The sequence below is a fragment of the Sceloporus undulatus genome, chromosome 5, assembly GCF_019175285.1.
Source record: "Sceloporus undulatus isolate JIND9_A2432 ecotype Alabama chromosome 5, SceUnd_v1.1, whole genome shotgun sequence".
NCBI lineage: Eukaryota > Metazoa > Chordata > Lepidosauria > Squamata > Phrynosomatidae > Sceloporus > Sceloporus undulatus.
Window position 1 is genome coordinate 7,222,088 of NC_056526.1, and position 21,726 is coordinate 7,243,813.

Consider the following 21,726-nt stretch of genomic DNA (forward strand, 5'->3'; position numbering starts at 1 on the left):
TGGCCACAGATGTGACCAAGCCATGGCCTCTGCATGTATGGAAGAGGACTGTTTCTCCTTTCATAATACTAGAATTGGTGTAGTTGGAGATAAACAGTTGGCCCTTGGGGTTTGGTTTCAAGACCGCCTATGGATACCAAAATCTGTGGGTGCTCAAGTCCCATCATATACAATTGGGTAATAAAACAATGCCCCCTTTATAAAATGGCAAAATCAAGGCTTGCTTTTAGTACATGTGGGTGATATTTTCAAGCTGTGGACAATTAAATTAGTGACTACAGAAGCCATGGATATGGAGGACTGACTGTACATTGAAACTGGCATTAGAATCAGGGCACACAAAAGGAATTCATCTGGCAGAACGTGGTGACAGCTACACATTTAAGAAGACATTAAAGGTGGATTTGACAAAGCTAGAGAGGAAGAAGAAAGATGCATCAACAGCTATATAGTCAAAATGCTTTAAGAGGAACATTCTTCTGAATGTCCAATGTGTCTGGCTTGTGTAAACGGCAGGATTTTTGTCTTCATGCTGCATTTGTGGTATTGCTAGAGGCATCTGGATGGCCCCTGTGGGAAAGGAGCTACTAGGCTATGAACTCTTCATTTGATACAAAGAGGCAGTTATTAATGCAGTTTCCTGCTTCTGCTAAAGTGCAAATATGGGACAGCCTCTTATGAAATTTTGCAAACAGCACACACTTCTTTAAAATATTATATTTCCCAGTTGTTGCTGTTATTTTCTTTTCTTATATCTGCCCTTTCTCCCAATACAGAAACTCAAGGCGGCGCAGTTCACATAACAAGAACACAAGAGTGGCTTCATTTTTTTTTATTAAGAAAAAAATGAACAAAATACATTCTCTCTCCGTATATACATTACATACAGCATAATTCTACATAGGTAATTTGCTTTTTTATCACTCCAAAGGAATTGTTACAGACTACTTCAACCTGGGTTCACAGTCATTCACCTCACGCCAAGACAGGAGGGGGCAAATGGGTAGAGAACACAGGGTGACATTAATATCGCAAACGGAGAAAGGAAAGTCTGAAGGCGGCAAACAGTGGCGAACACAGCAGGAAAGGGAGCATGACACAACCGTCCTGGAGACACTTCTGCATCTCAGCTTCAAAATCCCACCCACTCCTGAAAAATGTCACTGTAGAGTCTGCCTCACTGTCTCTGGAAAATTTCAAGTCACACAAGACAGTCTGTTAAGTGCAGTCCAGGTCTCCCAGGGCAAGGAAAGTCCAACAGCAGTCCAGTGTTCTGGCCACAGAAGTCACCAAGGCATTGCCTCTGAGCTAGTGGAGGCCTGATCAAGATGGCGCATGGATGCAGGAGGTAGATAACACGACACGTAAGTGCAACAGACAAAATGGCAGATCAACCTGATCCATTGGGGTATAATCCCTTTGGAATGCCTTCTTTCCAACTGAAACAGAATGGCATATTGTAATGAGGTTTGCAGATGGTACACCTTGTTTCATATCAGTGTATGTAGGAGAAGGTCACTGGTTTGCATTCTCCCTCGGATCTAATGGACTTTCCTTTTATATATATTTTCATTTATTTTCAATATAAGGCTTTCTTACTGCGCTCACAAGTATGGACACATGATTCCCCCATGACAGAGTCCAGATCAGGGGTTCTCAACCTATGATCCTCCAGCTCTTTTGGACTTTAACCTCCAGTAGCCTCCACCAGGAAAGCCAATAGTGACTGATTCTTGGAGCCTGAAGGCCAAAGGATTAAAGGTTGAGAGCTACTGGGACAGATTATGTCAAGCATCAAAGAAAAGCCAGGTAAGCTTTCCAAGAAGACCTGTCTACATGAGAAGTCATTATATAAGTGAACACTCCATTACTGTTGCTTCCTCCAAAGAAATCTTAGGGGTTTCAGGGAGTCCTGGGACTGCAGTTGTAGATTTTCTGAGGAAAGAAGGTCGGTCTGTCAAACTGGCTGAATCAGTACAATATGTCCTTTATGTGATGTACTTTCCCAATTCTTGAGCCTAGATAAGAAACCAATTCTTATTCCACAGAATAAATATTAATAAGAATAAATATTCATAGGAATAAATATTCTTATTTAATGTGAGGGAAAACGTGAGAAATCCACAGCATGGCAGGAACAACAGCTATGTATGCATAAAGGTTTACTGGTTCCAGAGCCATGCCAAAAGGAGCCAGAGTTAGAAGCATGTGTAAGGAGTAGATGAATGTGTAAGGAAGGCCTCCTAACCATTCAAGTGCTACAGGGCAGGCTGGCCAGCAAAACTGCCTAGAATATACAAACCACTCATTAACAAACTGCCTGGCCAGAACTGCATCAAAAACACAAAAATCCACAAATGAAATCCACACCTTTAAAATAAATTTGTTTTCATCAAAAAGCTTAGCAGATGCTAAAGGGGTGGTGGTCTTTCCACCTTCTCTTCTTTGGGGCTCCTTTAGGGCCCTCTTTCTCCTTCAGATAAGGGATGTCCCACATACAGAATGGGATTTCTAGAGAGCAGTTAAAACTGTCCTGCTCCTCAGTTTTTCACCTCTTAGTTGATATTTTGGATCCAACAGATAGGAAGACAAGGAACCTTCTAATTGCTTCTTCCACCCTGCATTCTCACCTCTTTGGGGTGTTGCCCCTATCCCTCAACAGCTTAAGGAGGGAAGGGGGCTTCAGTGAGAGCTCCCAATCCAACACACTCTCCTTTCTTCACTTATGTCAACAGACAAGGACACCAGGCAAGCTATGCAGTAGACCCACAACAGAGGTGAGTTTGTTTCCAAAAGCTGAGGATCATCTAGCATAATATTTGGCATCCAACAATGAAGAAAAGCTAGACACCTCTGGAAGCTTCCAGGTAAAGTACAGAAGCAAATAGCTGTCTCCAGTAATCTTGTCATTAGTTGCAAGTGCTTGAATAGATACCAAGAATAGGCCAGGTCTTAAATTTCCTGAACCCCAATAAATAAATTGGTGCTCAGGTATCCCATTTTGGGAGAAAGACAGGATATAAAATAAAATAAACTTCAGAAAGCCCATAGGTTTTTGATTCTGGATTACAAAGCAATGGCAGTAAATTCTGGACTACAGCTCCCAGAATCCCCTGGTCAGCACAGCCACACATTGGCTAAGGGATTCTGAGAGTTGTAATTCAAAACCAGGAAGTGTTCTGTGCCCTGCTAACAAGTCTGGGATGCCACCATGACTTGACACTCACAAGCATGGTACAACCTAGCTTATACCCATACCTGATGGCACCACTATCAGCTGCCAGGCATCCATTATTCCAGCAGGGGCCACCAGTTCAGAGGCCTGTTTTTGGCCCATTCAGCCTCTGGCCAATGGATCTGGATTGCTTTGCAGGGAGAGTCTCAGATAACTCCAAACTCATCTACCATCTCCAACTCCATGGAAGTAAACATACTGGGGGAGGAGGAAGTTTGAACATATTATGAAGTGACATGCAAGCAACTAAGAATAAAACATGGGTTCATGCCATGCCAAGAGATTCTCACTAGCTCTGTAGTCAATTTTACCAATAAATGAGAAAAACCATCCTAAAAAAGAGGCCTCAGTATCCCCAAAGAAGCAAGTGGACAAACGTTTCAGGATCAAAGCAAGCTCTTCCTCCCTGCCATCCCACATGATAATGCCTTAGTGGGCAAGATACAAACAGCCTAGTTGTCAAAAGCAAGGCTGGCAAGTACAGGCAACAGGCTTGACAAATGCAAAATCCATCTGAAACAGGAAAAGGTTTCAACAATTACCTAGGTTCCACACAATGTAAGAGAGAGAGAGGGAGACAAAGAGAGAGGAAGAAGAGAAGAATTGCTTTTTTAAAAAAATAGGCACTTGGTCACCCGATTTTCCTGCCGCAGGTCAGTCACTTCTCAGAACCAACCCACACTGTCTGACTGTGTCCAGACATCGTGACAAACCACCAAACTGCTCTTTTTAAAATTTCCCTGACCCCTAATATCTAGAAAGCTTTCATGTTTAGTATATCCACAAACTTGGCACTTTGCTTGAACCAGGGATTGTGGTTTGAAACTAAGCTGGCTTGTTTGCATGAACTACAATCCCTGGTCAGGTACAGTGGCAAATCAACATTAACCAAAAGGAAAAGGAAAGGCTTCCAAAGTCCCAGCTCTGATGGGCGAGCAGTAAGCCAGAAGTTCATTACTGCTTGTGAATTCCACCCAGAGCAATCCATGGTTAACTGTGATGTCAAAACACAACTGTATTAATATCATATAACGTGGATTTCCACAGAGCCATTGGATTCAAATTTTCAGCACACAAATCTGGTTTCAGCAACTAGCTCTTGTTCACCTGTTTACATTTGAGCAAATCATCCCACTAAAAAGACGTCCCTCAACAATGAAGCTATATAAATTACCAGGGAAGCCATACAGCTGTGGGATGGTATTGGGGGCTCCAGATGGATGTTGGACTGGAACTCTCAGCATTCCTCACAACTGGCTATGCTGGCTGGGAGATGCAGTCCAACAGCATCCAAAGGCTGCACTTTACATAACCCTGCTGTATCAGTTACTATTAATAAAACTGTTGGCAAACAGCATCAAAAATCACACACTTTTTTGTTTCAATTATAATCCAATTTGCCAGTGACCTTCCTTGTCCATTCCACAGACTTCCTTAGAGAAGGTCAGGCAGCTGCGCTTGGCATCCCCAGTGTTTATCCCATCAAGGTTTCATTTCAATTCAAAGTTGTCCTAAAACTCAAGCAATATAAGAACACAAAAAAATACACACACACCAAATTCAGTCTTTTGTGGTTTGTTATGGAGGGAAAAGATCTCAGAAATCCAAGAAGCAAAAATATGTATTTCATCTCACCCAAAGCATCTTTTTAAGATTCACTCACTTCAGATATCATGGACAGGTGAATACAGGTATTACATTCCTCGCTTTCACATTATACAGCTGCTTAGCCCACGGGTGGCGAACAAAAGAAAAGGAGGCATAAAGAAGGAAAGAAGTCAGCCCCTGCATTCATTTGTGCCATCACTGAGAGCATTACAAACCCTACACTGAAAAGACATGTCTGAATGACTTCAAGCTGGGGTGGGAACCATGTGCCTTCCAGCTGCTGTTGGACTGCAGCTCCCAACAGCCCTAGACAGACTAACCAATGGTGAGGAAGGCTGGGCACTATGACAGCATACGCTGGCCAGCATCTACGCCACGGCATGTGAAGTGCAGCACTATAGTTGTCATTGGGAGTGCAGCTTCCATCATTCCTTCCCATTCTAGGGCTGATGAGAACTGCAGTCCACAATAGCTAGAGGTCAGCACTTTGCCTTCCCCCATTCCACTCAGTTTAAGGCAGACACTGGCTGGCATTCTGTTAGTGACTTATGGACATGTAAGTGCCGCTTACAGATGTTTTATGTCCTTAATGAACACAGTGCAGAAGGGTATGCTCTTGCTCTGGCACTCTGTGCAAAAGCCTTCCACTGCCCAATGACGGTCAAGCCCCAAGAGTCAAGCCCCTGGTGCTGTCCCTTACAGATGGAGAAGGGAGCAGAGTGAGGCAATTAAGACCAAGATGATTGTAGTACCACTGCACATGGGAAGGAACTAGATGTCATATGTGCCACAGCATGTTCCCTTCCAAATCACCATTGCGGCAAGCATTGGCAGGGGAATGATTTGGAATGGGAAAACTTTCTGCACAGACTGGGTGCTTCCTCTTCCTTTCACCTACTGCTTTTTCACTAGAAAAAATCCCCACCGAAGCAAACCTATTTCTCCCCCAGCATGGTTTCTGATACATGTATTCCCTGTATCTGGAATCAGACAGAACGAGAAAAAGTGCATGTCAACATGCGTAGGTTTCTTTCACTGCCTGTGAGAAATGCTGCAGGCAGGGAAAAAATTAAGTGGCGGCATGCCCACCATCTCCCTCCCTCCTGGTTTCTTCACCAAATGTGGGATGAGCCTCATTTTGTCATCCGACCTGATGGTTTCAGTACAGTTAAACCCTAACAACATTTACACTCCACTCCCCAGCAAGATCTCAGCAGCCCACCAGAGGGCACTGGCTTACTTCTCTAAAATGAATGGACGCAGTCACATTGCAGTTACAAGACTTCAGTTCACAAAGAGAGGCGGACAGACACACACAACCCTAATGCACACCAGCATCCACTGCTGATGTAAACACTGAGAGTAAAGCTGGAAGGAACCAAAAGTAATTGTTGAGATGAAATTACAAACCCTCCCCACCGTAAAAAAGGTATCAATTTGCAGCACACCACAGACCCCGACAGTATGAACAACTCGGATGACCACACAATTCCTTTCTTCCTGCCAGTGTTCATTAGCCTTTAAAAATCAAAAGTCAGAAAATATATAATTTTTTTCTTCATTAATTGTATGTCAAATTACTTTTTTTATTATTAGCCTAGTCCCATTTGGCATTACCCATAAAGCCACTTTCAAAGCTGGGTTATTCTCTTATCACCGAAGTCCACCAGTCACTCAGTCACTGCGTGCGTGCACACACACAAACAGTTTTTAAAAAAATACTGAAAGCAAAAATGTTCTCTTCCCCTCCTTCCACGTCTCTGGCAGCTGCCCTGTCACAGAGTAATGAGGTCAACCAGGTTGCCTTTGGGAGGAGTCATGTTGTCAGGAAAGAAGTTCACCAAAGTATCAAATAGTTGAGTTCGTTGGGCGTAGATGTGATCCACGTCAGAAAACCCTGGAGATGGAGAGATGAGAGCACAAGGGGAGGGAAGAGAAATCAAACAGTTCAGAGGCTGAAAGGAGGAATTCTTGAAAATCATGGAGGCTGTGTCTACCAGGGAAGGAAAGAGTAGTTGAAAATATTTTTTTAAAAGGGTCAAAAACATATTTAAGTGTTGAGACAGCCTGATGCAAAGAGTCCTGAGACTGATGAGAGTCTTCGCAATTAAGGACTTAGTCTGAGCAAAATTTGTGCATCCTTGTTCTGTGCAGGAAATGGCTTTTCCTGCAGGCAAAGTAATATTTCCATTCACAAATATCAAGTACTATGTAGGAAATGCAGCTTTTGTGAGCAGTACTGTAATTGGGAATTTATTCTGCATAAAAACCACACATTGTTGTTTACATTAAAACTGTATTTTCTACACAGAAATTACTATTTCTACACTGAAACATTTCTTTCCACACAGACAATGCAGAAAATGTTGTTTTCTATGCAAAACAACCACATGCAAATAAGTCCCAAACTTAGATGGCTTTCATAGACTTTCTCACAGAAGGAAGAAAATTGCTGAAATTACTCATTGCTACCTTCGAAAAGAAACTTATAGTGTATACACTGCAGAGTTACAGCAGTTTGATATCATTTTAAATGTCATGGTCCCACTTAAATAGTAATGGGAATTGTAGGTCCACTTATGTGCATTACCATACCAGAGAGATCTTGCAGATAATTCCAAGTAACTGTTCCAACTAAAAACCTCAGGATGCCATAGGACAAAGCCATTACAGTTAAAGTGGGACTGAACTGCTATAATGGTTTCGTGTAGATTCTCTTTCAACCACAGCTCAACCCCCCCCCCCAAAAGGGGGGAATAGTGAGATTTCTTCAGAGAGAAGCCTAGCTGCACAGCCTATAAACATGCACAAACAATTCTCACTATAAGAAGAGAGTCAGGTGTTTTATCCCAGGCTACAATGACAATGTAATGCATTACAAACACATGACGACAATCTACAGAGTCAGACCATTAAGTTTACCCTGTCCAATGCCTTCTATTCCAACCCTCAGCAGCTATCCAACACCCCCGACAAATGTGTTATAGAAATCCTTTTAACTAGAGCTGCAATGGACCTTCTGGATCCTTCTGCATGTAAAATCTGTGCTCAACCAATAAAGAGCCCATTCCAGGCAGCAAAGGAAACTCAGGTATAGAATTGGCCCTTCCCAGCTATAAGAGCCAGGATGTTGGTGGACATGACCAAGGTCCAACACACATTGCAGCAATAATCCAGTTTGAAACCGCTTTAACTGCCTTGGGTCATTCCTAAGGAATCCTGGGAATTGTAGTTTATTGTGTCAGCAAAGGACAGAAAGGCAAAATGTCTCACAACTACAGTTCCCAGGATTCCCTAGGAATGACCCAAGGCAGTTAAAGCAGTCTCAAACTGGATTATTGCTGAGCCAGGGCACCTAAATCAGTCTAAAACTGCATTATTTCTGCAGTGTGTTTTGAACCCAAGAGAGATCTGGTTGTCAATTCCTGATCAGTCACCAAGCTCCCTAATGGCCTATGGCCAGTTGCTCTCCCCCAAACCTAACCTACTTTTCAGGGCAATTGTAAGGATAGTATCTACAGCCCCATCACAGGCAATCTTAAACTCCTTTGTGGAAAAGCAGATTGTCAGAGCCTGGTTTTTGGGAACATATAGCCTTTTTTCTTGGACACAAGCTTGTTGCAGCTAGTTAGTCAATATGAGTATTCTGTACAATGCAAAAGCTATAATTTTAACTGACAGCCAGCATGTGCAGTGGCTTGAGTGTTGAACTGAGACTCTAAGAGACTAGGGTTCAAATCCCTGCTCAGTCATGGAAACACAGTGGGTGGGCTTGGGCAAACCATGCTCTCTCTGGACTTTATCACACCTGAGGAATTTCTCTTAATTTCAAATGAAAAGAAAGTGGGGCCGGAGCGCATTTACGTGAATTCGCTAGTTCAGCGAATTTATGTGAATGCGAACTGCATTTGAACTGGCTTCCCATTGCCCAAAAATAGCATGCCATTTCCCAAAATTGCAACAACGTGATTGCGCTCGGACTGACTTCTCATTGCCCGAATTTGCATATGGTAGTTTATCACGCAATAACGTTAACCCCATGATTGCGTTTAGATTGCCATTGGATTATGCTTCCACTTTCCCCTGTCTGATAAACTCCTCTGTCTCAAGGGAAGGCAATGGTGAACTCCCTCTGAACAAATCTTGCCAAGAAAACCCTGTGATAGCCTCGCCTTAAGGTCGCTGTTAGTCAGAAATGACTTCAAGGCATACAAAACAGTCTACTTAAATGCAGTCCACTTTAAGGGCAATCCACTTTCTGAAGCTATGTTGTTAGGTTAAAATAGAATAGTGTGGTTTAGTGCTAGAGGGATAATCATCCATGCAAAAAAATTGCAACCAAAGTGAGATGGCTAACCAAGTTTTGCCCAAATAAATGTTAATATTTCATAAAATTAACACTTGTCTAGGAGTTGTATAAGAATGGAAGAAGGATGTCCTAAATGAGAAAGAGCTGTTGGGTAGTTGCAGCTACGTTTTGCACTGCATTGGATACACTGTGCAAAAGATTGCACCACTGAAATGAGTCCCAGCCCTGACCATTAAAAAATTAAACCTCAAAATGTGATGATGCAGTTTGCAGGAGAGGCTTTGCTGCAAATCCCATTCTGCAGCACTGCTGGGGAAAAGCGAATCTTGCAACTGTACAGACAAGGATGCCAGCTGTCACACAACCAGAAAGTTACATAACAATGTTATGGTAAGGATTTGCATCATGGGTTCTATTCATGCAGCCAGCTGTGGGCATTCAAAATTATCGCAGGGTGAGTTGAATTCCTTCCTACGGATGACTGTACAGCACTTTAATTGATCCCCTCCAGGAACATTCAAGGTAGGATTAATCCTCAAAGGTTGATTTTGGTTTCTAGCCTTTCCATTTCTCTTTAAGGTTGGGAAAATTGACTTTTTTTGGATGTTAGCCCACAGAATCCCACAGCAAAAAGCATGGTCATAAGCCAGATGGTCATGATGGCTAAGGGATTTGGGGGCCAGTCATCCTGGGGGCAAGCCAGCATGGTGTAGTGGTATGAATGTTGGAACTACGACTCTGGAGACTGGGGTTCAAATCTCTGCTCAGCCATGGAAACCCAATAGGTAACCTAGGGTGAGTCATATTCTTTCAGCCTTAGAGGAAAGCAAAGGCAACCTTTCCTCTGAAGAAATCTTGCCAAGAAAACCCTGTGACAGGTGCCTTAGGATCATCAGAAGTCAGGAATGACTTAAAGGCACACATTAACATCTTGGAGTGGGGAATCTAATTTTTCCAAGCTTTGATTTAAAGCCATAGAGCCTTCAGTACCAATGCTTCAAAGAACATGGTCACTTTCTTATGGTGGATGCTGTCACTTGATGGAAGAGGGAGTTGAAGGACCCACAGCATTATATCCTGCTTTTCAAAGGTTTGTCCAAAGAGATGCAGCTATTATTCAAACCAGCATTATAAGAAGTGGAAACTTCTCTCTTTCATCTTTGGAATGTGAAGGGAAGATTATTATGGTTTGGGGAGCTGAACTTTGGATTTTTGGTTCTGGGAAATTTAAAATGTTGCTGTTTTCTTTGACATGCTGCCCAAGGAGACAGAAAACTGCCTAGGAGTGAGAAAAACAGCCTGAACTAATCCATGTTTAAGATGCTCATCACAAGAAGAGATCTGTCTGTCCATCTTCCTCCTCCCCAGCAAAGAGCCATTAGCTTCCAAGAGGATGTGGTACACATTAATTTGTTTTGACCAATGCCTCCCTACTTACGTGGCTAACACCACCGCACCGTGTCTGGCATACTGACAGCTTGAAACTGATCCCATGACGTTTCTGGGGATTTAAGACACAGGCTTTTTTGAGACAGCTGCAAAAGCAGCAATTCCTCATAATCTGAATCTGTACTCACCAAGGGTGCTGAGAGCTGAGCCAGACTTGAAGAGGGCTGAAGCAAGTAGCTGGAACTAGGGGGAGGAAAAAACAGAGAGGGTTTTTAAAACATTTCAGTGTTCCCAGTAGAAAATAAAATCTTTCCAATCAACAACAATGAAAGGAACTTATTGTGCATGAGGATCAGGGAGGTGGCCTTCCAAGACCTAATAAGGCCAAACTGAGGATTCACATTCTGCTGGAAAAGAATTCACCCCCTTCTGTTTTTAGATCAGGGCTTTCCAACTACATTCATTTATTAAGCTGTCATCTTGGCATTTCACAAAAGCCAACAAACTCTTAACAAAAATCACTGCTCCCTCCAAGCCAGCCAAGGTCCAAAGGTATAATCTGACTTTCATGTGAATGGAGATACAGCAAGTGGTAGCTTGAAGCCTCTTCTGCAATTATCACAGGGAAAGAAAGGATCGTTTACTTTTGCATAAATTGATACTTTGCTTTTGGGCAGACTCTAAAATGGGGTTGTTCTCAGACTGAATTTTTTGGTGATGTCAGACTTTCCTGAGCCTCAAGAGGCCCAACATAGCATAAGAGATCCTCCATCCTGAAGGTCATAGTTAGAAAGAATTTCACAATGTTCAGATGCTCTAAGGTCTAGAGAGAGATACCCTGATAGCCACCTGTAACCAATGTCTGCATTCTAAGCCTAGCAGATCCAATGCCTCTAAGACACTCCCATGGCATTACATAATTAGAGTGATAGTATGGAGGTCTATACAAAGACCTACGGTAGGCTTAAAAACTTACTTTTAACATACGACACAATGCAGACATTACAAAAATCACTACCACAAGGTGTGAAAGCCACCAACAGAGCTTTTTTTAAAAAAACAAAAAACAAAAAACAAAATAAACTCAAGAAAGTCAGAACAAATTCAAGAACGGCAGAGTTGGAAGACATATTAATGATCATGTAGTTCAACCTCATAGCTCAAGTCAGCCTGCGTAATGTAGGACACAGTAGCAGCAACCCTGACATATGGCTCTCCAGTCTCTGCTTGAACATCTCTCAAGAAGGAGAACCCTTCAGCTTGCGAGAAAACTTGCTCCATTGCTGAACAACTCTCATTGTTAGGAAATTACCAGGTAAGATTTCTTTCTCTGTAATTTCTACCCATTGGTTCAAAACTGACCTTAACAGATTAGAAAAGTGAGCAAAAACTAACAAAATGAATTTCAACAGGGAGAAATGTAGGATACTACACTTGGGCAGTAATATTGAAATGCACAGATATAGGATGGGTGACACCTGGTTTGATAGCAGTACATGTGAAAAGGATCTAGGACTCTTAGTGGTCCACAGGCTGAACTTGAGTCAGCAATGGAATGCAGCACCTAAGAAAACCAATAGAATTCTAGGCTGAATCAATAGCTGTATAGTGTCTAGACTGAGGGAAGTAATAGTACCACTCTATTTTGCTTTAGTCAGGTTTCACCTGAAATACTGTGTCCAGTTCTGGGCACCACAATTCAAGAAGGATGTGGACAAGCTGAAGCATGTCCAAAGGAGGGTAATCAAAATGGTAAAAAGCCTAGAAACCATGTCTTATGATGAGCAGCTTAGGGAGCTGGATATGTTTAGCCTGGAGAAGAGAAGGTTACATGTTTAAATATCTGAGAAAATGTCATATTGAAGATGGAGCATGCTTCTTTTCTGCTGCTCCAGAGACTAGGACATAGAGCAGTGGATTCAAGCTACAGGAAAGGAGATTCCAACTAAATGTTAGGAAGAAGTTCCTAGCTCTGGAATTCTATGACTCTAGTCCTGCTCTCAGGTTTCCAGGTATCTGAAAATCGCTACCTTGCCATTCTTCAATCATCTCTTCACAAGCCAAACATACCTAGATTCTTTTTTTTTTTCAGTGTAGAACATCAAAAACTTAATTAAATAATTTCATCCATTTAACGAAGTCAAAACAGATGTATTTTTAGTACTGGCTGGCATCCTGTTGCTGACATATTTTTTTTTAAAAAATTATTTCTTGCAATATAACATCATACAGTAACATCCAGACAGCTCTCTGTATCTTCACTATACAATTACTACATATCGATTGTTGCATCTTCCAAGTTAAAAAAGTAAATAAACTTCCAACATAACATACGTCTTGTGTGTCTATTACCCTCTTCTCTAATGTTTCCTTATAAAATTAATTTCTTTATTAATTTAAATCTCTCTATCCTCTCAAAGTTAAGTAGTTTTGCTCAACAATTCTTATTTATTCATGTTATTTTATATATTGTTCCAACGTTTTCCACAAAAAATCTTTAGTGCCTCCCATTTCCTTTCCATCTTTTCCTCATCCTTTCCTTGAATAATGTTTGTTAACCTGTCCATTTCCATCATGTCATATATTTTTAACAACCACTCATCAATAGATGGAGTTTCATAGGTTTTCCAATATTGAGCCAAAAAGTAATCTTTCCGCCATTACCATATAGAGGATTTTTTGCCAATGCTGACTTTCAATTTCCTTCGGAATTTTGTTTGTCATGTTCAAAAGGTAGATTTCAGGGATCTGCTCGAAATTTATTCCAAGAATTTTTGTTATTGACAAATGAATTTGATTCCAGTATTTCTTTATCTTTGGGCATTCCCACCATACATGGAGCCATTTTGTGTTCAGACATTTCCAGCACTGATTGCTATTTCCTTTATGAATTTTTGTGAGCTTTGCTGGCGTCAGATGCCATCGGAATTCCATTTTTTGGTAATTCTCATGTAGGTTCTGACAAGCCGTACATTTTTGTGTTTTTTCCCTGGCATGCTGCCAGCTATCCAAGTCCATTATCCTTCCCAGGTCCCTGGTCCATTGTATCATAGTGCCTTTTACTACGTTCTACTTTACCTTTCTTTGTAGTAGTATTTTATACAATTTAGATGTTAGTTTCTTTTATTCTTTTTGTAAGACATTGTCCAATTCCATATTTTCAATTTCGAAGTTTTCTGCTTCTACATCTATTTTGAACCTTTTTGTCAATTGATGATAGAGAAACCAGTGCTTTTGAGTCTCCATGGTTTTTATATCTTCTATCTTTTTCACGTTGTAGTTATTCATATTGTTTCTTGTTAGTAACTCTTCGTATCTTATCCAGTTGGAGATCTGTGTTCCGTTACAAAAAGCTTTGTGGGGTGAGATCCAACAGGTATTTTCCTATAAAAAAGCTGTTTCACCATTACCTAGATTCTGCAACCATTTCTTACGGCACTTGGTTCCCAGATCTCTTGCCATCACCACTACTCTTACCTGGATTTGCTCTAACTTAACCACGCTCTTCTTAAAAAGGGATGCCCAGAAACAGTCACAAAATTCCAAATGCAACTTGACTCTTGTGATCTGGTCACTATGCTTCTATTAATACAGCTGAAGACTGCATTAGCTTTTTTAGCTACCGCATTTTAGGGCTAGTTCATATTCAGCTTATGAACCATTAAGAAACCCAAGTGCTTCCCACAGATATTGCTGCCAAGCTGGTTCTGCCACATATTTGTACCTTTGAGACAGAAAGACAGACATTTGTATCTAAATGCAAGATGCTTTACCTGTGTTGGATCTCATTGTTTTTGCCTATTTATTTACTTCATCTGTATGCTGCCTTTCTCCCAGAAGGGACCCAAGGCGGTTCACAGACAAGAAACATGTTAAAAACAGCACAATAAAATTCAAAACAATTAGAATCATCTAAAAACATTATAAAATTACATAAAAGATATACAAAAGGTGAAAGACTAGTGTACTCCATCTAGCCTTCCTATAGAGGCTAGGGAGGACCCAGCCCTGCTCTCCTTTTCATGGCAGGTAAAGAACATTTTTCTGCTGTCAGACTTTTCCAAACTGATGAGGGTTGGCCTTTTATAAATGCTGTGAGCTTCAGATTTTAAGGTTCATATATAGTTTTTAAAATACATTTTACTATTTAAATGTTTAATGTTTTTAACTTTATAAATTGTTTGTTTCTTAATGATATATTTATACTTTTTAATATTGTTGTATTCTTTTTAATTTGTATTATTTTAAACAGGCTGTTAGGTGCCTTGAGTCCCTATATTGGGGGAAAGGCAGGAAATAAATAAATAAATAAATAAATAATGCTTTGCTGAAATCTAGATCTATTATACCCACAGCATTCTCTGTGAATCACTATTAGCCACAATATGGAACATCCAAACTCAGGAACGGTATCCTTCTGAATACAATTGCTGGTGAGCTTTCAAGCGCCTTTTCCAAAGATGCATCTAGCTGGTCAATCCAGGACAGTGGACCTGACTAACCATTACTTCAGTCTTTACAGAGCAGCCTTACTTTTAAAAAATCCCCAGATGAAGTCACAGCTAAACACACAAAATTCCATGCAGGAAAAAAAGAATAAACTGCATCGGGAGGAAAAAAAACAGACTCAGCTTCCTCTCATTCCCTATCTGGGATACTTTATTGATGGCTTTCAATTATATCATGCTAAGTTCACCGAGTGCTTGGTCATAAGCCGCTCTGTTCAGAACATGCTGTTTGTTTCACTTGGCACTCTAAACCCAAACAGCTGAAGTGGTTTTCATGCACTGTCATAAGATAAACTTTTATATATCTATATATCTCTCCCCATATTTTTAAACATTGACTGCAAATCAAGTTTTTGCAATTCAAGCCATTCAGAGGAAAGGCAAGCCATTACTAAGGAAATTAGTATTATTATTTATTAATTATATAGTGTCATCAGTGTAGGAGCCCTGGTGGCACAGTGGTTAAATGCCTGTACTGCAGCCATTCACTCAAAACCACAAGGTTGCGAGTTCAATACCAGCAAAAGGGCTCAAGCTCGACTCAGGCTTGCATCCTTCCAAGGTCGCCAAAATGAGTACCCAGATTGTTGGGGGCAATTAGTTTACAGTTGTAAACCGCTTAGACACTGCTAGTTCGGTATGAAGCAGTATATAAATGTAGCTGTTTGTTTGTTTTTGTGCTTGGCGCTTTGCATGTGTGGTTTACAACTGTTTCATTTGACAGTTCCCTGCTCTCAGGCTTACATGCTAAAAAGACATGAAGCAGAAGGAAAAGGGAATGGTAGTTGCCGAAGGAATTAAATCCAGCAGATGCTGGCTGCTGTGGCTCTAGAGGCCAAGGCAGTGGCATGGATGGAGAGAGGACTGTTCCTCAGCTGCTGGACTTAAGCAAGATGGAGATCTGCCTGCCTCTTTTCTACCTCTGAGGCCACAGTAATGGCAGTTGGGATGGAAAGAAGGCCTTTTCTCAGCAGCCGTACCTAAGCGAGATGAAGATGTGCCTGCCTCTTCCTCTCTCCCTCGGAGGCCACTTTCAATCAAGGAAACTGAACGTTTTCCTGTCATCTTCAGTTAACATTCAAACAGGCAGCTTTTCCTGAACAGTAAAATTTCAGCGTTCAAGTGGCAGGTTCACATACAGTAGCTGCAACCACTTTCCATTAAAAAAAAAAATCCCAGCACACAGAAAACTAGAACTTGAGGGAAAACGTTAGATGCTTTCTTGCTAGCAGGGGTATTTTTCCACACGTCACTGAAATACAGAACATGTGTGCACACAACACACAAAATGTGCAGCATGAATATGCCATCAAAAATCTTCCCTGCTTGATTCTGCCTTACACAGACTAGTGCTGGCTGTTTCAAACACCCGAAGGGTGAAGAGTCAACCCACTTTTTTAGCGAGCACTAAATCTGAATGGAGCAATACCTTCTCCTTTACAAGACTTAACTCTACTGAACTTCACATTTTATGGGTTCTGAGGATATCATTATCACATGCCATGATGCCAACAGAGCTACCATAAAAGCATAAAGGCTTAGATTGGTCCAAACACTGGACATGAATATTGGAGACAGTATTCTTTCCTGTCTATAAAATGGGAATGACAGCCCTCATTATTATCTCACAGTGACTTTTTGAACATGAAATGTAAGAGAAGACTGGAAAGCACTCAATGAAATTTGATGCATTGCTTACTAAAAACAAGCAAGACAGCTTGGATTAACTTGAGAGGCACAGCCTTTTAAAGTCACCAATATTGTTTCAAATACAACCATCAAACAGTGGAAAAACAGATTCCAAAGCTACACTGAACCCACCACAAATAATGCAACAGAAACTAACTATTATGAAATTAAATATGTTATATTCAACAGAGGAATAAGATGGTCCAATAGGGTAGTGGGCCTTCCTTTTTGGAGGTCTTTAAACAGAGGTTGGGTAGCCATCTTTCAGGAGTGCTGTAATTGTGTACTTCTGTGTGATATGAGAATGAATTGGATGGCCCTTGTGATCCCTTCCAACTCTAAGGTTCTATGGTTCTACAAAATAATGCCATGAATGAACATGATTGCTTTGTACCACATCCTTGCCTGAAAGAATTAATCATCTGAACTGCAAAACAAGACCCAAAGCGTAAGGATATGACCTAAGTTCAAGAAAATTAAAGGTTTCGGATACCAAATCATCCTATATTTCACACAATTATCTTTTCCTAAAAGTGTAAAGAGCTGCTTTGGGTCTCATTTTGGCAGAAATGCAGAATATACGTCAAACAAACAAACAAACAAATAAATATTCACTAGCCAGAAGCATGGAACCAGGTGTCCAGTACTTTAGTGCTGTGCTGCTTCTGTTACAGATGTGCAAACTGGGGATAGCAGTCATGGCTCCTCTGAAATCCACACAGCTTGATTCCTTCCTTGTTTGTGGGAAGAGAGGGCAAAGCTGGCCAATTCCCACCCCTGCCCATACCTCTTTTGTCTCCTCCGGGTCTGAGTGATCTACTGTGACAAACAAGTCATTTTGCAGGTATTTCAGGGCACTTAGTGGGTCTGTCTGAGCCTTCTCTTCAAACCTGTGGAAATACATGAGGCAAGGATTTAGTGTACTGGCTTGGATTTTAACTTAACTGAACCAATACAAAACCTCAAAGATGAGAAGACATTCTCACATGTTCTACAATCATTGCAAGTCCTTGAACTGCAACCACACTTTTCTGTGTGTGGTGAATACTTTAATAAATACAACGTAACAAGTTGTGGGTTGAAAGGGGGAGAGAATGTATCCATTCAGTGTTCTGACCCTATTTCTGTCACTTTTTACTTTTCTTCTCCTCTATCCTTAACTGCTTAAAGAGTTTCTTTTCTCATCCACTGCAATTTCTTTTTCTTTTTGGCTACAGATTGTCTTTTTGCATTCCCCCCTGAAAACGTCCCTGACTTCAGTCCAGAGTTCTTCTGGTTCCTGGTCAATTAGGCTTAACAGTGCAAATCTATTTTCTACAGGGATGTTCTTCAGGCTGTGTTTTGGTATTATGGCTGATTTAGTGTTCTTCCTTGGTTTTGCTCTAATTTGAGAAGGTATATTAATCTTACTGGGCCATTTTTAAACTTACAGTTGTTGGCACCTCTCCTTCTTTTCAGGGAGCAGGTTGCACAATTGGAGAACAACACAGAGAAAACCCTCCCCCATGTACCTAGCAAGCAGGCATTCTCAGGAGTTGCTGGTCTTAAGAGAGTCTCGTAAGAGTAACAATAGCATCACATAAATGAGTAATTTTTTTTATAAAGCAGGTTATTATCAGCCATGAAACACTCCTTGGGGCTGACCAAATGACTGCAATTTCACCAAGTGTTCTCACACTGACTGCTGATGTGGGGAGGGACAGCCAGAGTATATTCAAATTCAATGCTATTGCAATGATCAGAAAAACACTGGTTGGCCTATTTTGTTTTAAAAGAGAGGGGATTAAGAAGGTTTCACCCAGCGAAAGGCCAAGACTGCTTTTTTTGTAAGCAACAGGGAAAGGGGAGGCAAAAGACCTGAAGAATATGAAAGTAAAGGGATCAGGCTGCAGAGGAGACACCACTTACAGGCCCTAGAGACAGAAGGAATTACTGTACTCTGTTTTTTGTGCACAGCACAGGGAAGTGATAAGGAGATCCAAGTTTCATAGAAGTGATTCTAAGCTTATCAATCATTTGCGTTAAGGGTTCTGGTTTTTGTATTTGTTTATCTATTGATATAAATGAAAACAGAGCTTCTGCCACAAATTATTGGTACCTCAAACTGTAGTCTATGATTTGAAGAACGAAATTCACTGGCAGCACTGGAAAAGTCTTTGTCACCCTCATAAAATGATGCTCAAAGATTCTCATTGGTAGGATTATCATGGTCCTTCCCAATGGAACCCACTCCTGCCGTCTCCAAGAGGCACATACCTGTGCTTCCTTATTAAATATTTGCAGTGACGAAGTAGGTATTCCTTGGAAGGCCGGCAGAGCTTCAGGGACCAGAAGTCATCCAACCGCATCTTTGGAGAACAGGATTTGCCTGGATTTCCTCCAAACAAATAATGAACCTTGAAAGAGAAGAATGAAGATATCTGATAAATAACAAAGTGGTTCAACCAAGACTGTGAGATAAACCAGCCAAGCCTCTCAGGCATTACTCAAAGAAACACCACCTGTCCTATGAACTGCCTCTTATGGAGGCCACTCAAATTCTTGCCCAGGTCTGCAGGCTGACTGTGAGAACAATTTTCACCTCCTAAAAATGCAGAGAAGGAAAGTAAGGTATACTTCAGTTAAGGAAGCCTCTGACAGTTGAGGTCTTTTCTACAAAATCTTTTTACACCTGCTCACTGCCTCCCTCCACTTTCCTTCCCTGACCTCTTAAGTTTTTGGTTTTTTTAACAGCATCAGTATTTGGGAGATGGTGAAGGACAGCTGGAGAAACACAGACTTTTGGGGTCAGGTTGCAACAGCATATCTGCAGTAAACAATCCAATAAAGCTTGAGCTGGGAAAAATGGGATTCAGCTCTTAACTGATTCTGCTGTAGGTGTGTGTGGCTACCTACAACAGGCGAAGTAAACAGCTGCTGCCTCTAGAATTCTTTATTGACCATGTACTAACAGCAAAATAGAGAGAAAAGAGGAGGGCAGATAAGCCTACCTCACAAGCTCAGCATATTTTTTTAAGTGTAGAGCTCTAGATTTGGGAACTTAATTGGAAATCATAAGAGAAGTAGACACTGATAAGGAAAAAAAGTCATGGATGTGTTTGGAAAAAGACTTCAAGTTGTCAACAAAACAGAAGGAATGATATTCTATTCACGATCTGCCTGTGCTCTCTTTTTTCAAACATCCCGAGAGACAGCAATTGAGAGACCGAGGGCACCTCCTATAAAAGATCTAGAAAATCTTGAGAGAAGGCAAAATGTTCAGCTACAGACAAAGAACATCCCCAGCAAAACATTTTCAAATGCTGGGCTCTATTGCAAATTATTTGGTTAATAAAAGAGTGGCAAACGGAATAGCGTTTAACGACATGTCTCTCACCAAGACAAAAAAGACATTGAGAGTGTCCATCTGTGAACACGACTTTCCTATGACAGCAAATACAAAATTTAAATAGAGAAGTAGATGCCATAAGAGGAAAAATACAGGATGCCTAGCCAGGCGGGAAGGAAATCAACTACCTCCAAATTTCTATTTTTTTATATATTTTGTGTGTGTGAGGCACAGAGACTACAACAGAAAACCTCATCCTCCACCACCATCATCATATTTATTTCTATATGGGCATTCTTCCAAAATTGGGACTCAAGGCAACTTAATTTGTCCTCCCAGAGACATCCCAGACATCAAGCAGAAGAGCTAAGCTGTGCCACAAAAGGTGGACAGCTTTGCTTCATGGTGCAGCCCATCTTGTACCAGTCAGTAAGCAAATTGTCTGATGCTCCTTGCACTGACGACTCTGAATCACTTCCAGTGCAGAATATGGTGGGAGAACAATGTGATAGAGCGGGTGGCGTGGCAACCCACTGTTACACACAAAGTGGTACTTTATTTCCTCCTGTACATTCAGCATAACCACACCACTTCCCCCAAATCTCACCTTGTGCAACTCATCATACACAAGCTGATGTGCAAAACGTGGGCAGGGCTCTTCCTCTTGAAGGCTTTTGCTTGGGTTCTCTTTGGCTGCTTGATCATTCTTGTAGACACAAGACCTGAAACAAAATATGAGAGCCTTTAGGGCTGAAGGGCGGGGTATAAATACAGCAAATACACACACACACTGTAGTGCTTCACACCACCTCAAAGGATTATTAACACAGCTTACTTATTAGCACATTCTCACTAAGGAGCCCAGTATGGTGATAACTTAAATAATCAGTGCCATGCAAACTCAGATGGCTTTCAAACCAATAAAGGCTACTCTGGATCTGGAGTTGTCACCCATGTAATACATTGATGACATTGATCATCAAATCATTAAAAAAAATAAAATCCACTCTGAAAAATAAGGAGGCTTTTATGAAAAACAACCAATTCTCATAAGAGCCAGTATGTAACCCAATCCCTAGGAGTATTGGTTTGACCCAGAAGGAGGGAACAACCTAAGGAAAGAGCAATGCTTGCTGGTTGGGTTCAGAAAGAGAAAGCAGCTGCAGTTGATAGGACTGAGGAGTAGGCCCTCTTCACCTTGATAGCAATAGCAATAGTGATAGCAATAGCAGCTTCATTTATATACCTCTTCATACCACACTGAGTAGTTTCTAAGCAGTTTACAACTGTTGGCTAATTGCCCCCATCAAGCTGGGTATTCATTTGCGCAACCTCAGAGGGATGCAAGGCTGAGTTGACCCTGAGCCCCTGGCTGGGATTGAACTCACAAACCTATGGTTTGTGAGTAAATGGCTGCAGTATTGGTATTTAACCACTGCACCACCAGGGCTCCTCAGTAAAAACGTAGTGATAATTTCAGTCATGCGTTTAGGAGAGAAACAAAATGGGTATATACCATTCTTTGTGGTATATTTTTTTCAATATTGCATTTGAATCTATTCTGGGTTTTTTTTTTAGGGCTTTCAGATCTGTATCCAAATGTTGCAGTAGCACAAGCAGAAGAGTCCTGCAAAGACATCCCATTGGATGTTTGGAACTT

At 41.2% G+C, this 21,726-nt stretch overlaps 1 protein-coding gene across 3 annotated transcripts in view; it reads right to left on the reverse strand.

Moving 5' to 3' along the window:
* Positions 1-817: 817 nt before the first annotated feature.
* Positions 818-21,726, reverse strand: part of MKLN1 (muskelin 1) — a 145,243-nt gene continuing 124,334 nt past the window's right edge. For all 3 annotated transcript variants that reach the window (XM_042467105.1, XM_042467106.1, XM_042467107.1), the window contains 5 exons: positions 20,674-20,788; positions 18,995-19,134; positions 17,526-17,628; positions 10,730-10,784; positions 818-6,740 (listed from right to left, as the gene is read on the reverse strand). In XM_042467105.1, coding sequence (XP_042323039.1) covers positions 6,619-6,740; positions 10,730-10,784; positions 17,526-17,628; positions 18,995-19,134; positions 20,674-20,788 — 535 coding nt within the window. In that variant the 3' untranslated portion in view covers positions 818-6,618. The remainder of the gene's footprint in view (positions 6,741-10,729; positions 10,785-17,525; positions 17,629-18,994; positions 19,135-20,673; positions 20,789-21,726) is intronic.